General features: G+C 49.8%; 6 protein-coding genes across 6 annotated transcripts; 3 read left to right on the top strand and 3 right to left on the bottom strand.

Annotated features, from left to right (window-relative positions):
* Positions 1-1,542: 1,542 nt before the first annotated feature.
* N7455_005226 (F-box protein) lies at positions 1,543-3,813 on the top strand (the record flags this gene model as incomplete). The annotated part of the gene is made up of 1 exon (XM_040955441.2): positions 1,543-3,813. One exon carries the CDS (start codon positions 1,543-1,545, stop codon positions 3,811-3,813), a length of 2,271 nt encoding a protein of 756 aa, XP_040814217.2.
* A 388-nt stretch (positions 3,814-4,201) lies between these two features.
* Positions 4,202-5,854, top strand: N7455_005225 (F-box protein; the record flags this gene model as incomplete). Its single annotated transcript, XM_040955335.2, has 1 exon — positions 4,202-5,854. One exon carries the CDS (start codon positions 4,202-4,204, stop codon positions 5,852-5,854), a length of 1,653 nt encoding a protein of 550 aa, XP_040814138.2.
* A 464-nt stretch (positions 5,855-6,318) lies between these two features.
* On the bottom strand, positions 6,319-7,603 carry N7455_005224 (3-deoxy-7-phosphoheptulonate synthase; the record flags this gene model as incomplete). Its single annotated transcript, XM_040955516.2, has 4 exons — positions 6,319-6,470; positions 6,529-7,434; positions 7,486-7,540; positions 7,598-7,603. 4 exons carry the CDS (start codon positions 7,601-7,603, stop codon positions 6,319-6,321), a joined length of 1,119 nt encoding a protein of 372 aa, XP_040814083.1.
* A 387-nt stretch (positions 7,604-7,990) lies between these two features.
* N7455_005223 (uncharacterized protein) lies at positions 7,991-10,505 on the bottom strand (the record flags this gene model as incomplete). Its single annotated transcript, XM_040955376.2, has 2 exons — positions 7,991-8,221; positions 8,271-10,505. The coding sequence occupies 2 exons, from the start codon at positions 10,503-10,505 to the stop codon at positions 7,991-7,993; spliced, it is 2,466 nt and encodes an 821-aa protein (XP_040814242.2).
* Positions 10,506-11,297: 792 nt separating this feature from the next.
* Positions 11,298-12,557, top strand: N7455_005222 (uncharacterized protein; the record flags this gene model as incomplete). Its single annotated transcript, XM_040955436.2, has 1 exon — positions 11,298-12,557. One exon carries the CDS (start codon positions 11,298-11,300, stop codon positions 12,555-12,557), a length of 1,260 nt encoding a protein of 419 aa, XP_040814180.2.
* Positions 12,558-13,030: 473 nt separating this feature from the next.
* N7455_005221 (ubiquinol--cytochrome-c reductase catalytic subunit CYT1) lies at positions 13,031-14,320 on the bottom strand (the record flags this gene model as incomplete). The annotated part of the gene is made up of 5 exons (XM_040955497.1): positions 13,031-13,299; positions 13,358-13,755; positions 13,824-13,886; positions 13,998-14,155; positions 14,252-14,320. The coding sequence occupies 5 exons, from the start codon at positions 14,318-14,320 to the stop codon at positions 13,031-13,033; spliced, it is 957 nt and encodes a 318-aa protein (XP_040814169.1).
* Positions 14,321-14,419: the final 99 nt, after the last annotated feature.

The following is a 14,419-nucleotide window of genomic DNA, read 5'->3' as shown; positions in this document are numbered from 1 at the left end:
TAGGGGCCACATCACAATTGTGATCTATAGACATCGATTTGAAAAACAATACATCATCCATCCAATAACCCTTCTTTGCATCCGATCGAATGTCGCAATTCGGATCGATCTAACCTCCGGTGCGGACATACCTCGAACACCTACGGAATCACCGTCTTCTGGAATCCCTTGGGTCCACATGGTCGGGGCGCATTCCTGAGCAGTGGGGGATGACACAGTTGTCTCTCTTGCGGTGAGGAGATGAAACAGTAAGAAAAAGAACAGAGACAAAACAAACTATCCTTGGACGTTGAGGAATGTGGGATATCCTGAACTAAATACTGATTGTTCAGGGATCTTAGTATTGTCTTATTGTTGTGATCATCATCACACGATTAGAGAGACATATGCATGTAAGCGGTGAGGTTCGATCAGTGCCAAGCCATGCGCTGCATCCGGGGCGCATTCCTTAATTCTCTTCCCCCGAGATCCTCTGGAATGTCAGTGTTGCAGATTGATAGTGGGTTCTTGGTTCCTTTTGAACATTGAGGGGGGTTTTTCTTGAATTGTAACCGGGATCTAGGGCTACTACGGTGTCTTAGTAAGTGGATTATCGAATTGAACCATGGAAGGAAAGCGAATACAGTCGATGCACAAAGTTAAGCTTGGTAGTTAGGCCCATGGATCCTCAAACCCTAAACCACTCCCGTTGCCTCCAGCCCAAATGTCCATTCCAATAAGGTGGAATGGCAGTAGCTGCATTTAATGCATGACTGCATGATTGTAATTGTACTAGTATTAATCACCTACCTAAATAGGTATGTACGTCTCTTACATGTCTCTTGACGTGATCCACTTTTTGTCGGATTTCCGCGAGGTACATCTTAGGTGCCCTAAACTCCGTCTACTTTGTTAAATGTCGACGTCAGAACAGTAAATTGTAATTGAAAATTAACCAAACGGCAAACCTAGTTAATCTAGTTATCGCCTCTGGAAATGGTGAGGTGCAGTATTTAATTAAACAAGTCAGCCCTTGCCTCGCCCTCGAATCTCTCGGGTTTCATTTTGTCGCATCAAATTCCCGTCGCTGCACCGCTTTCAGACGTGAGGCCAATACAACCTTGCACTTAGCACGTACTTCATTCAAACTTTATTATCGTGAACTGTGTATAGACTTTTCTTAAAAGTGAGTGGACTTTCTTCTCTTGAATTGAAAATTACTGGAAGTTTGGGTTCGAGAGATTGCAGATCAGCGGGCTTACTAGTGACCTAGACGATTCATCCGCAGCTGGACACTTAGTGCTGTTTAGACTTGATTGTCTAGAGAGATCTCTTTTCCACGGGTCTTTCCGTCACTCAATTGCGATCTTGGATCTTGCTACGTGTTGTATTTCAACTGCTGAAGGCACTTCTGTTCTGGACGCCAATCAATTGATTGCCGTCAAATTCACATTGATACAATTTCAATATCCGATTTCCAAGCAATGTTCTGGAATTGAACTAAGAGACTGAGATCTAGTGGTGAATATTGGATCGTTCTCTTTGCTGGAAGGGTGTATCAACATGCCTGCGCTGCGGTCTGCTAGTCAAGACTGGGCCCATCAGATGTCCACGAATGCCTCCATCACGCACACCAAACGAAGGTCAACGAGGCAAATATCCTCAATTTTGAATAAGTCTGCGACAAAGTACATGTCACAAAGTCGACAACTCTCAAAATGCAATTCAACGAGCAAATTGTCCCCTCCCGCTGCAAATATTGCACCAGCAGAGATCCTACTGGAGATTTTCTCCATTCTGACACCGCGGGACTTCGACAATGCCCGACGAACATGCTCACAGTGGATGCGGACTAGCCTGAACCACAGGCTACTTGAGAACATGCTTAAAAGAGCAGGGTGGTGGGACGCATGGTTGCAAGACCGCCAAACGCTACGCATCTCCCGGTTAGATGAGAGTGAGGTCTGGAGAATGAGCCGCCGCTTTGCGACAGAATGTCTCCTTTCGGGGCGAAAGTTGAATGTCGAGAAGTCGGGCTTTTTGACTACCGCGGTGGTAGACTTTTCAAGTCTGACTGATTCTACAAAAAGAACATCCCGCCGCACTCGACTTCAGCCCGTTTTGCAGATGACCGAAAGCAAAGGGTCCGGGGTGTCAACTTTCAGCATTAGCAGTTGCAGCAACTATCTGCTCGTGACGACAGGCTGCACGATCTATATTTATTGTCTTTCGGGTCGAAAGTCTAGGCCAGCATCTGCAACAAACTTTAGCGATGGTAACTTGGCCCTAGTCTCGCGTATCTCATGTCCGTTCGATGTTCTTTCAGCCGCCATAGACACCAGCAAGCCCCAATTTACCATCGCTGCATTGCTTTGCAACCGTGTCGGTATGATCTGCAGCTTGGATATGGCTTGGGCCAAAGATTCAACCAACAAGGGATCTCACTCCAATAGCAAAACGGCCACCTCATCCCGCCACTTCTTCTACAATATCTGCACAGTGGACAACCCACCACGGACAGTCGCTCTCTGTCCTGGCCGGCCAATCGTCGCCTTCGGCTGCGCCGCGGGCATCGAAATCCACAGCGTGAACGAAACAAAACGCAATGAACAACGCAAACACTTCACCCTCCCTCAACCCTCCGAAATCCTTCATTTCCTCCCAAGTAGCTCAGAAACACCCAGCGAGCTACGTCTCATTTCTTCACTATCCGGACCGGGCTTGCACGAATGCAAATGCCCCCCTTCACCCTCTCCTTCAGCTTCATCCTCCTCGACATCATCCCCAAAACTCGACCCAAAAAACAACCAATTCCATTTCCTCGCAGATATTCAATCCTTCAATCGTCGCCGCATTCCTCACGCTCCATCCCGCAGCTTCGTCCGCGCAACACATTGCCACCACTATCGCGCCGTCCCCATCAACGACGGCTTCCACATCATGTTCATCGAGCCACGCACAAACCTCCTATGCATCGGCACCGACGCTCCAATCGGTGGGACAACAAACCTAACCCGCGCATTCGTCTGTGTTCCGCCACCTTTCTCAAATACCCAAGACGGACAGACCAAGACACCACCCCCATCCCCATCTCCCTCAAACACAACTCCACCTCCAGCAGACCTCCCAATCCCAACAACCTTCGCTGCGGGCTCCGACCTCCGCTGGGGTCTCCGTGTTGTCGCAGCCTATGGTGACCGCCTCGTGCTGTACTCCATCCCCTTGGATGTATTCAACGTGATCCGCAAAGAACGTGAACGTCAAGCCGACGGGACAATGGGCGCCAGTGATCTCGCACTCGACTGGTACGTCGACGCGGAGCAGTCCCGCAAGCGGCGCGAGAGTCTGGTACAAAACCAGAATGGGGATTGGGAGTTCCTTTTGTCTGTCTCCTATCGGCCCACGGCTATGATGTGGCCGTTTAAGATCTATGGCAAGGAGATCGGGTCTGTTAAGGGGACTGTGGAGCTTGCTTTGCAGTCTTCCCAGGGTGGAGTTAGAGTTTGGGCTTTTGGGGAGGATGGTAAAGGCACGGTTTTGGATGTTGATACTGGTGATGCTCCCACTCGGTCTCTTGGTGTTGGTTCTGACGGGGGGTTGGAAGATCTCGGTATCGTTCAGAAGGCTGGTCTGGGTGGCCTAGAGGTTTCGAGGAAACGGAAGTTCGAGGAGGTGAAGACTGGATTTGCGGGTCGATATGGTGCTGGTCGCTATTCGGCTGGAGTGGATGTCAAGCCTTGTGCTGCTGGTGTTCATGGTATACATCAGGATCCATCTGTTCGACGTTCATCTTTTGCGGCTTGCATTATAGATTTTAAGATTCCCTTATATTAAATATATTATATAAATATACTATTATCAGATATTCAGGTGTTCTCCTTTTAGCTGATGTTGGCTTCCTTCTTCTTTCTTCTCTTCTCTCTTCTCTCTTCTCTTCTTTTCTCTTTTCTCTTCTCTCCTTTCATCCTTCATCTCTCTTCTTTCATTCCCCCCTCACTCTTTTCCATCCGGTCTGTCTCTTTCATTTCTCCTGCCTCATCTATTCCTTCCCTTTTCTCGTCTTTCGCTGTCTTTTCTCCTTTCAGAGTCCCTCTTGAGAGACTTTGACAGGCGAATTCCACGTTTGACCTCAATTAATAGTAAGTTGATATCCATGGATTGTGTCAACAAATCATGCTTATCACTTTCATCTAGCCTTCTTGTACAAAATTCGCCATCTACAATGGATTCAACTCCCCTCACCAGTCTCCCTCACGACTGCTGGCTAGAGATACTAGAGCGTCTACCACTACAGGATTTGAACAACCTGTCACAAGTTTCTCGCGACACCCGTGTTTCAGCCGAGCCTTTCTTGTATCGATCAATCCACTGGGATTGGAAGAATCCTCCGATCCACAGAATCTTGCTCCTTCTCCGGAATATCTCCGTGCGACCAAAGTTGGCTTCCTACATCCGCCATGTCAGTTTGGTGTGGTGGGATGTGGAATCAGACGAGAGAACAGATATTTGCATCCCCAAGGGAGAAGTTGACTGGGGCAAGATGATGCTACAGTTTCGGCCCACTTTGAGATGGGCCCGGAAGGTTGTTCGAGACGCGAAATTTGAGGCAAAATTCGATACGAAATGGATCACACGACTGTTTGATGGAGACGCCTACGTCTACGCCACAGTGCTGATCTCACAACTTCACAACCTTCGCAGCCTTCGTCTGGACTACTCATTCGTGCTTGAAGGGGGATTTCCTGGGGAGATGTTGCATCATTCTCTCTTTGGCAACTCACCCCCTGGCATATTAAGTCGTTTCTCAAAATTAGAAATGGCCGACTATGGGAGCAATCTTCCTCTCAAAAACCCCCGCGACGGTAAACCGATCACAATCGGCAGAGCCCGTCAATTTGTCCCCTGGTTCCACCTTCCTTCCTTGAAGGTTCTCGAGTTTTGGCTCCATGGTGTGGAGGGAATTTGTGTCTTCCCTGGGCAGATGCCAAAAATGTCTTTGGATTTGTCAAACCTGCGCAGTCTTGTTATTGCCAGGACACGTGTTTTGCCTGAGGACATCGCCGCACTGGTGTCTCAAGTGCCATATCTAGAGTCCTTGCATGTGGGCATGGCCTACAGATGCCGGGCAACAGCCGAGTTTCTCATGGACCCTGAAGCCCTCCTTCGTTCCTTAGAAACTTCGGGTCAAACAATCGAACACCTCTCTATCAGTGTGGAGCTTCCCCCATGCTGTGTAGAAACCTTCCGTCTGCATATGACGGATGAAGCTGGCGAGCCATTTCGTGGCATGTTGAAGAGGTTCCCCAAACTGAAAACGGCATCTTTACCACTCAACTTTCTCATCGGTTGGGGTACAACGCGCTACGAGCTTCAAGATGTACTGCCACCCACTCTCGAAGCCCTTCACATAAGGCCTGATCTCTGGGTAGCCCCACACCCACACCCAATTATCTTCGAACTGGAAACACTCCGGGCATTAGAATTATTCATCGTACACAAACAACGTGGCCCGCATCCTTCTCTTAGAACTTTCTCCTACGAAGGAAAGAATGAGTATGATGAGCAGGAACTCAATGACATGGGCTTCCCCGAGGGTTTTTCGTACTCCCACTTGATTAAGCGGGAAGCAATGAATTTATTCTTTCTCAGGAAAGGGTACAATCTGCTTGATCGATATGGTGACTGCACACCTGGTTTCATGTTAAGGAGTGTGACCTCAATAAACAACGTTGTTCACCAGTTCCCTTGGCCATTCGTTGGGGTCGATGAGCTCCCCGCAAGCATGCCTCGATATTCAAGAACCACGTCACTCGCGCCATTGAATAGGTTGCCCACTGGTGCAGATCCTGATGTGAACTCCTCCGATTCGGATTGAACCAATGCCAACTCGACGCATATCCAACTGATGCCCAGCATGGAATTTCATTGTTCCAAGATATCTCCATAGCGAATGTGATCCATCTCCTCTTTTTATTTTCCGTAGATTTATTTTCCTAGAGATCTTCTAGCCAAGATATATAAGCATTTTAGGCCAAGTTCCGAGGTCGGCTTCAACGGGGTGCGTGGCCGTGGACCCTGATGACGGCATAGGGCTAATTTCGGCCCCATATCTCCACTATAAAATGAGAATGCGTACAACAATATAAGTGGGACTTCGCTATATATTGCCAAAAGAAGCAAAAGAGAAAAAAGAAAAGGAAGCCGTAGCAGCAAAATTGCCCTAAGGTGGAACGTGTTGAGCTTCAAGGCCGAAAGAAGTAAAATCATTGAACTTTTTATCCACTTTGACACGCTTAAAAAATGCCCCGTCGTAATTTAACTTGAATATCTCAAAACAGCTTATTTTGTTTCCGATTTCTCGCGACGAGCGCGAACACTTTGAGCCAAATTCTCCAATACTGACTCGGTATCCTCCCAGTTGATGCAAGCATCTGTGATACTGACACCGTACTTGAGACCCGGCTTGCCCTCTGCAGGGACCTTCTGGTTGCCTAGCGTAGGTCAGTACAAACAGTATCCTATATATAGCAAGATCTCCAAAAGACTCACCCTCGTTGATGTTACTCTCAATCATAACACCCATAATAGCATCCTCACCGGCAGCAATCTGCTCAGCAAGCACAGCAGCGACCTTAGGCTGGTTCTTGTGGTTCTTCTCAGAGTTACCGTGGCTGCAGTCAACCATAAGACGGGGACGCATGCCCTTAGCACTGAGCTTAGACTTAGCATCCGCGATGCTAGCAGCATCGTAGTTGGGGCCCTTCTTTCCTCCGCGAAGGATAACGAAGCAATCAGGGTTACCGACGGTTCCAACAATAGAGACAACACCGGGCTTTGTGACAGACAGGAAGTGGTGGGGGTGCTTGACAGAGCCAATCGCATCAACAGCGACATCGAGCGAGCCGTCGGTACCGTTCTTGAATCCGACGGGGAAGGATAGACCGGATGAAAGCTCACGGTGAACCTGGGACTCGGTGGTACGCGCACCGACAGCACCGATGGACAGACAATCGGCCAAGAACTGGGGGGAGATTGTGTCGAGCATCTCGCTGGCGATGGGCATGCCCTTGTTGGTCAAGTCGACGAAGAGCTGGCGCGATACGCGGAGACCCTTGTTGATCTGGAAGCTGTTGTCGATATCGGGGTCGTTGATCAGGCCCTTCCAGCCGACTGTTGTGCGGGGCTTCTCGAGGTACGAGCGCATGACGATCAGCAGCTCGTCGGCGTACTTCTCCTTCATCTTCAGTAGACGATCGCAGTATTCGAGGGCCATTTCCGGGTCGTGGATGGAGCATGGTCCGATGACGACCATCAGACGCTGAAGCTTTGTATCTGTGCCATGGACGATCTCGACGGCTTCATTGCGTCCTTCGAGGACGGTCTGTCGTGACTTTTCGGTCAATGCGATCTCATGCTGGAGGAGATTGGGAGGGGTGAGAGGGTTGTAGCCGAGAACTATAGCTGTTAGAGACCAATTGAAGGTAAAAAAATAACAGCCGGACTTACTGCGAGAGTCTTCCAAATGGCTGTGGTTGCCCACGTTAGGGTTGTCAATGAAGAACTGTGGAATTGGCGACGTCAGTGTGAAATTCAAAATCAATGGAGGGGCTTGACTCACCGACATCGGAGGAGGGGTAGGGGGGAGATAAAGATGGGAATGGGAGGTTTTGAAGAGCAATTGGGAGAAATCGAGGCAATTGCAGTGAATAGGAGGGTAACAATTTCTTAAAAACAAGAAAATAAAAAGAAATAGCTGGTGAATGAGTCAAAAGCCCTTCAGAGTATAAAGGATTTCCACGTGATCCTCGGTGAATCTAACCCGGCGCTGGAGTTCCAATCACGGCGGTCCCATTTATAAAAGAATTGTGGGTGTGGACTCAAAACATATTAATATTATATTATATTGGTATAAGAATCTGATCCCTTGCATGCAATACTACCCAGCCTTGTGTCACCCTCGAGATAATATGTGTAACCTGTGATTTCGCCCCTCTCTCTACCCACGCGTCTTTCAGATTGGCCCTTGTTGCACTCGACGATCAAGCTCCTGCAGTCCACGAACCAGGTCTTGACATATATCTGCATGTTGTTCCTTAACGGATTGAATTTGCTGCCGGTATAGCTGCATTCGTGCTTCTTGCGCCTGGAACAGGTCGTCAAGGATCCGACTACACCCGTCTCGGTAGATCTCCAGGACTCGACTGATAGTAGCCTTTTCCGCCGCCAACTGAGTGGACAAATGCTAAATCCCAGTTAACAAGGTTCTGTTCACATAAGGAGTTTCGACTAACGGAATTGGTTTGTTGGAGAAGGTGGTGTGCGTCCCTCTGCGCCACTTGCAAAGTTGATATCCATTCCATATCATCATGACCGTCCACCGTAGATGCTTGGTGCGACTTGGCAGCTGGCTGTGTCGATGCCGATATATCCGTTCGGAATGATTGGTCAAGGTACCCATGATTCTTTGAAGGAGCATCACCTAATGCTCTCTCGTCGAGCGTTCTCTGTGAAGAACTTCGACCAATCGCCGAAGCTTTCTCGAATTTGGCCCCATCAGCGGTACCCTCCTGAGAAAGCGATGGGTGGTGCTTCTTCGGCGGCGGCCATGGGTGAGATCTCTCCAGTTTCTCCGTTTGGATCCCATATTCCAGGAACATGTCTCTCTGGAACTTGGTCCGCATGACCCCTTCATATTTACTCTCGGTGGAAAGACTACATGAGTCTCGATCGTATTCACGTAGGCTAGTTTCGGTGATGTTGGTTGTCTCTTCGTGGCCCTTTTCGCCATCTAGGTCGAGCTGAGGCACAACCATGCTCTTGACTGACTGAGGCATGAGTCGTGGGCTACCGTTGCTGTCGACAATGCTGGTCTTTAGAACTGATTTTGGGGGCTCGGGAGACACAGAGTTCAATCCCATTGGGAATTCATTGGTAAGAAGGGGCTTTTGAGACTCCGGGGTATGGCTAGACCCATGTCCCTCGATCCGCCCTGCTGTGAGATCATCGAATTTTCCTACATTTGACGGCTCCGACGAGCTATCCGCCTGGCTTTCGCAGAGGTTTGTGGCGTATGAAGAGGTGGTTGGTTCGGATTTCATGGGTTGCAAGGTTGCAAATCCGGGGATATGTTCCATTTCCATGTGGTAATCAAGGATTGAAGGGCCGACCCCCATCAAGCCTCTGCCGGATTCAAATTCTGAAGAGCTCGCTGTAGTTGAAAACCTGTCATCTCCCAGCAGCTTCCGGAAGTCTGCGTCATCTACTTGTTGCATCTGCTCTTCTTTGGGCGGAAGGGTTTTGGCAATCAATGCTGGATTGACAGTCTTAGGCTCGGTTTGGTTTTGGTGCATTCCAACTGGAATTGTTCTGTCCGGTACGCTTTCAATCACTGGGAGTGCCAGCGCTGTTTCGGCCGGCATTTTATCGGACTGCTGCTTTGGGGGGGATTCCTCTGGTTGCACTGGATCAGATGAGATGATGACAGGTGCAGTTGGATCATTGACTGGTTCATCCTGAGAAGGCTCTGCTCGATGGAGCGCAAGCATCAGCTTGTTGCCAACACTCTCTGCTCTTCCATGGTGTTTGAGACGATTCTTTTCATGAACCGCCTTGGTTTGGCTGCTTTGTCCCTTTGGAAGTCCCCTTGACTCCAGGATGGTGACCTTTGAAGTAGTCGTGCGAGACGGTCCTTTGCGATCGATGTCGGAACTTGAAGATAGCGCAGGCATCACATGAACAGGTTTGCCTTTATTTGTTTCTCCGTTGGACTGTGCCCGATGCTCTAGGATGCGAACTTTCGAAGTACGAGACGGCCCTTTGCCATAATCTTCGAAATCCGAGGATGAATCAGTTGTCACCGATGTGCAGCTTCTTATCTCGACGATTACACCCACCTTGCTGTTATTTCCATGCTTGTTGTGGCCATCTTTCGGTGGCGAAGATTGGTGTGAAGCTTCGGGCACCTGTCCATTGTGCTTCGTGGCATAGTCTTTGCTTTGCCCGTGCAAAGGACCCATGTCAGAAGGCCCGCTATTACCCAGAGGGGCCGCAGGAGGCAAAACGCTTGCAGCAAGCGTTATCAATGGCAATTGTGGCCCTTTGGTGCTGCCCTCTTTGGTAGTAGTGCTCTTCCTCGTGTTCGATTTCCTGCGTTTAGCCGAGGTTTTCTGGGGCTTTGGTGGCATTGCTCGCTTGCTTCCTTTCTTTCTGTCGACTGTCTTCAGTCGATTCGGGTCTGTATCGGCAACAGAGGTTCCTCCATAGGTCGCTTTATTCTCAACTGTCTCATTGGGTGTAGGACGAAGATCTTCATCCCAGTCCACTTCTTGGGGTTTGGATTTGGGCGGCCTTGGTTTTGTGAGCTTCAATCGAACAATCTTCGACTCTGAAGGCTGGGGGAAAGGGGCTTTTGGCTTTTGGCGACCTGGGCTTGTGAGGCCGTATTCCGAAGTCGCTGGATCTTTGACAGCCGCCTTACTTCCTGTGTCTGAGTTAATTGGTGCAGATGAGCCCGGGGCTGGCTTCATGGTCGCTATCATCCTACACTTGGAATCAGAACATGAAGATGGGATGTGAAAGAAAGGCAGCTCTCCAGACCCAGCTGATGAGGGTGCTGAACTAAGCCCGGCTCCAGCATACGACATGGATCACATGATACCTCCGCTATAACTTCAAATATCCTACTATTATACACATCCATGGATAATCAAATGGATATAGATCGTACATTATCAAATGTTGATTTGCAAACATGGTCAAGATAGCTAGGTATTATAGTTGATTAATGTTGATTCTCTTCCAGTTGGCTGAGTGCGAGTATATTCATACTACATAGCTATGTTTTTGAATAATTTATATTATTGTTAGTCTATTTGGCCCTGAATAGATCGAAATTGCCGAGATTGATAAAACTAGTAGATTCTGGGGAAGCAGTGTTCTATTTTTATCTCAACTTGCGTGCTTGTCACATATTTGAGATCATAATGAAAAGTACCTGTTCCCCCATATTCTTCCCCATACTCCTCAGAGATCCAATTCAACTGTCATCATTACCTTCTTTTTCTACTAACCCTCATAATTAATGACCACAATGACCAGAATGACCCGAATGAATTCTTCTTCAATCGAAGATCCGATCGGCCCGTGCAAGCTCCGCGATCCGTCCACGATTAATAATCGCCAGCATTCGATCTGGTTCGCTGACAAGGCATCAATTCATGCGGCTGAGACTTTATAACAAATTAACTTAAGCCCTAATTATCTCGGTAAGTCGCAGGTCTCACATTCATACGCCCGATATTGCGTTATAGGTCTGCACAATGACACAACAAGCCCCACAAGCCGACGAAGAGGTGCCAGCTTCTCGATGCCGGTTCAATGCAACCCAGACTCTAGACCGGCTTCGAAGTCTCCTCCCTGCTTTCCTTGTTAAGCCTCCGAATGTCGAACTCGACACCGACCCTATCCCCAGAACGAATGTTGAACGTCGTCGAGCCTCATACGCCGCCTCTTCCCTCGATCAAGACGAGACTCTTCCTGAGCAGATCTCCACGCAGCAGGAACACGGGATTGGTGTGTCAGAAACCTCCACCAAGGATGAGACGGTTCTCTACCTCGCGTACGGGTCAAACCTAGCTTCCAAGACTTTCCGTGGAGTGCGCGGCATCAAACCACTCTCGCAGATCTGTGTGCTTGTCCCCGAACTCCGTCTCACCTTCGATCTTCCGGGAATACCGTATGCAGAGCCCTGTTTCGCAGGCACACAATACAGAGATATCTCTCCTCCGGTATACCACGAGACCGAACTCCAAGATGACGAGACGGACGTGTCGGACAGTGAGTATCTGTCAGAGAAGGCGGCGCTCATGGGTCGGACACAGCAGGTGGAGGTAGTCTCGGATTGTGACAAGCGTCAATGGCACAAACCTCTAGTTGGGGTTGTCTACGAAGTCACACTGGCCGACTACGCGAAGATTATCGCCACAGAAGGCGGTGGTCGTGGATACCGCGACTGTGTCATCGACTGCCATCCCTTCTCTCAATCCTACAACCCCTCCGACCCCGTCCCGGATTACCCTACCACACCAGCTTTCAAGGCACGCACCCTGCTCTCACCAGCTGCGGACAATGCTCGCATTAAATCGCTATCCCAGAAAGACGATGTCGCGCTGCTACCCAGTGGTTCAAAGCTGTCGTGGTGGTATACCGTCTGCTTGCATTTCCGGCCAGATCCTAACTACGCTCAGCCCTCTGCTCGCTACCTGGGGTTGATCAAGACTGGCGCTGCGGAACATGATCTGCCTGTTTCATATCAAGAATATCTTGCGCAGATCAAAACATATCATATTACAACTACGCGCCAGAAGATCGGGAAACTGACCTTCCTAGCTCTGTGGGCGCCTTTGTTGATTTTGACTTTGGGATTATCCAGGATATTCGCAGGTCCTGACGGTCGTATTCCGCCGTGGCTAGTGGTTCTGGCCAATACCGCGTTTGCGGGGTTGTGGAATAGCTATGACTATTTCTTTGCTCCTGTCTTTGGGGATGGCGAGCGGACTCTAGATAATACCCAGGCCTGAAGTTGCTTCTGGGCCTTTTTAAATGGATTTTATAGCCGTGTAGATTCTTGCATATACAATTAGAAAATTATCACTGCACACCACTCATCTCATTGCCAAAGTCACAGAACATACCATATCATTCCTATGATACAGACATGCACATCCAGACATAAACTGCAACTCTAGAGAATTAGATATATGCATCTGTCATAATCACAAAGGAAATTAAATTCAGATGACTCCTCGAAGCACACAGTTTTCGAAAGGAAATGAAAAAAAGAATATATCTAGGATACAGATACAGGTGTTCGGGGAGCGTTCTAACAAAACACAGACACAGCGACCAATAGATAGACACAAAAAATGACGAGACAGAGAGGCCTCTTTGAAGCACCTGTATCAAAACCGGGGATGTGGTATGGGTTCCCCAAGTCGTACCGGCCTCTTCAGCCTCTCACATTTTCCCACTCAAAAAAGGCCTTGCTGCAAATTTAACGGCGGGGGCCGATCGGGGGGCTGTACACGACCTTGCGGGTCTTGAGAGGGGCCCACTTGTAGCGCTTGACCCAGACGGAGATGGCGAAGAGACCGGTCAGGAGGGCAACGGACTTGACACCCATCTTCTTGCGCTCGTCCATCTCGGGCTCGGCGGACCAGTTCAGGAACTCGACGACATCCTTGGCCATCTGGGAGGTGGTGGCGGGGGTACCGTCCTCGAACTCGACAACACCGTCGAACAGGACACGGCCCATAGCAATACCTATCACTGAGTTAGAAACGCTAAAAAGAAACAATTTTATGAAATTATCGTCACTTACCGGTACCGGGGAAGTAAGGGTTGAAGTTCATGCCCTCGGCGACGGCAGCACCAGCGGGAGGCTCATCGGGGTAACCGGTGAGCAGGTTGAAGATGTAGTTGCAGCCACCGTGACGGCCCTTGGTGATCAAGCTGAGATCGGGGGGAAGAGCACCACCGTTGGCGGCACGGGCAGCCTCCTCGTTGGGGTAGGGAGCGGGGATGTAATCGGAGAGCTTGCCGGGGCGCTTCTCGATGTTGCCCTCGTTGTTGGGCTCGGTGTCGTACTCGTTCTCCTCGGCGAAGGCCTTCATCTCGTCGACGGTGTGCATGGTGCCGACCATTGAGCGCCATGGGACACGAGTGAGGGAGTGGCAGGAGGCGCAAACCTCACGGTAGACCTGGAAACCACGGCGGAGACTTGGACAGGGTCAGTACAATGCATGCTGGCGAGACCAAAAATATGACTTTGGGGAGAGAGCACTCACGCGGCGTGATCGAAGGTCTTGTTGAAGCGCTCATGCACCCAGGGGTACTGAGTAGCGTGGAGTCTGGATAAAATCACATGTTAGCTTCTACCTTTGTTCGCAACATGGATCGCACAATGCTCGGCTGCGGCGAAGCCAACAAGTACGGCGATCCTCCTGGGCAATTTCACTCACCCCTCCTCAGCAGGTGTCATGGCGAAGGCCTCCTGGCCATAGAGGTGGTAGTACCATGCGGTGGAACCGGCGGCGGCGGCAGTTGCAAGCGCAGCAGTGAGTGTGAGGTAGAAGGGGGAGTTGGCGGCCTCGGCGCCGGCGGCGGTGGAAGAGGCACGCTGTTGAGGATTAGCAACATAACCCGTCTATGATCCAATGGACATTCAAGGAATCGATTGTCCTCTTCCGTGAAGGTCAATGGGGTAAGGGCGTACCGTGGACTTCCCGAGGGACTGGCGAGCGATGGCCCGGTTGGACGCGCGCAGAATGGAACGTCCCAGCATGACGAAGTTTAACCCAAGCAATTGAATTTGATTGGGAATGGGTGCTGTATCGCCAAAGCGAGAGAGGGGTGGGTGGGGAGAGGAGGGGGGATGGTACAG

The sequence above is a fragment of the Penicillium solitum genome, assembly GCF_028829755.1.
Source record: "Penicillium solitum strain IBT 25940 chromosome Unknown utg000003l_segment0_segment0, whole genome shotgun sequence".
Classification (NCBI taxonomy): Eukaryota; Fungi; Ascomycota; class Eurotiomycetes; order Eurotiales; family Aspergillaceae; genus Penicillium; species Penicillium solitum.
This window is presented reverse-complemented; position numbering and strand designations above follow the sequence as displayed.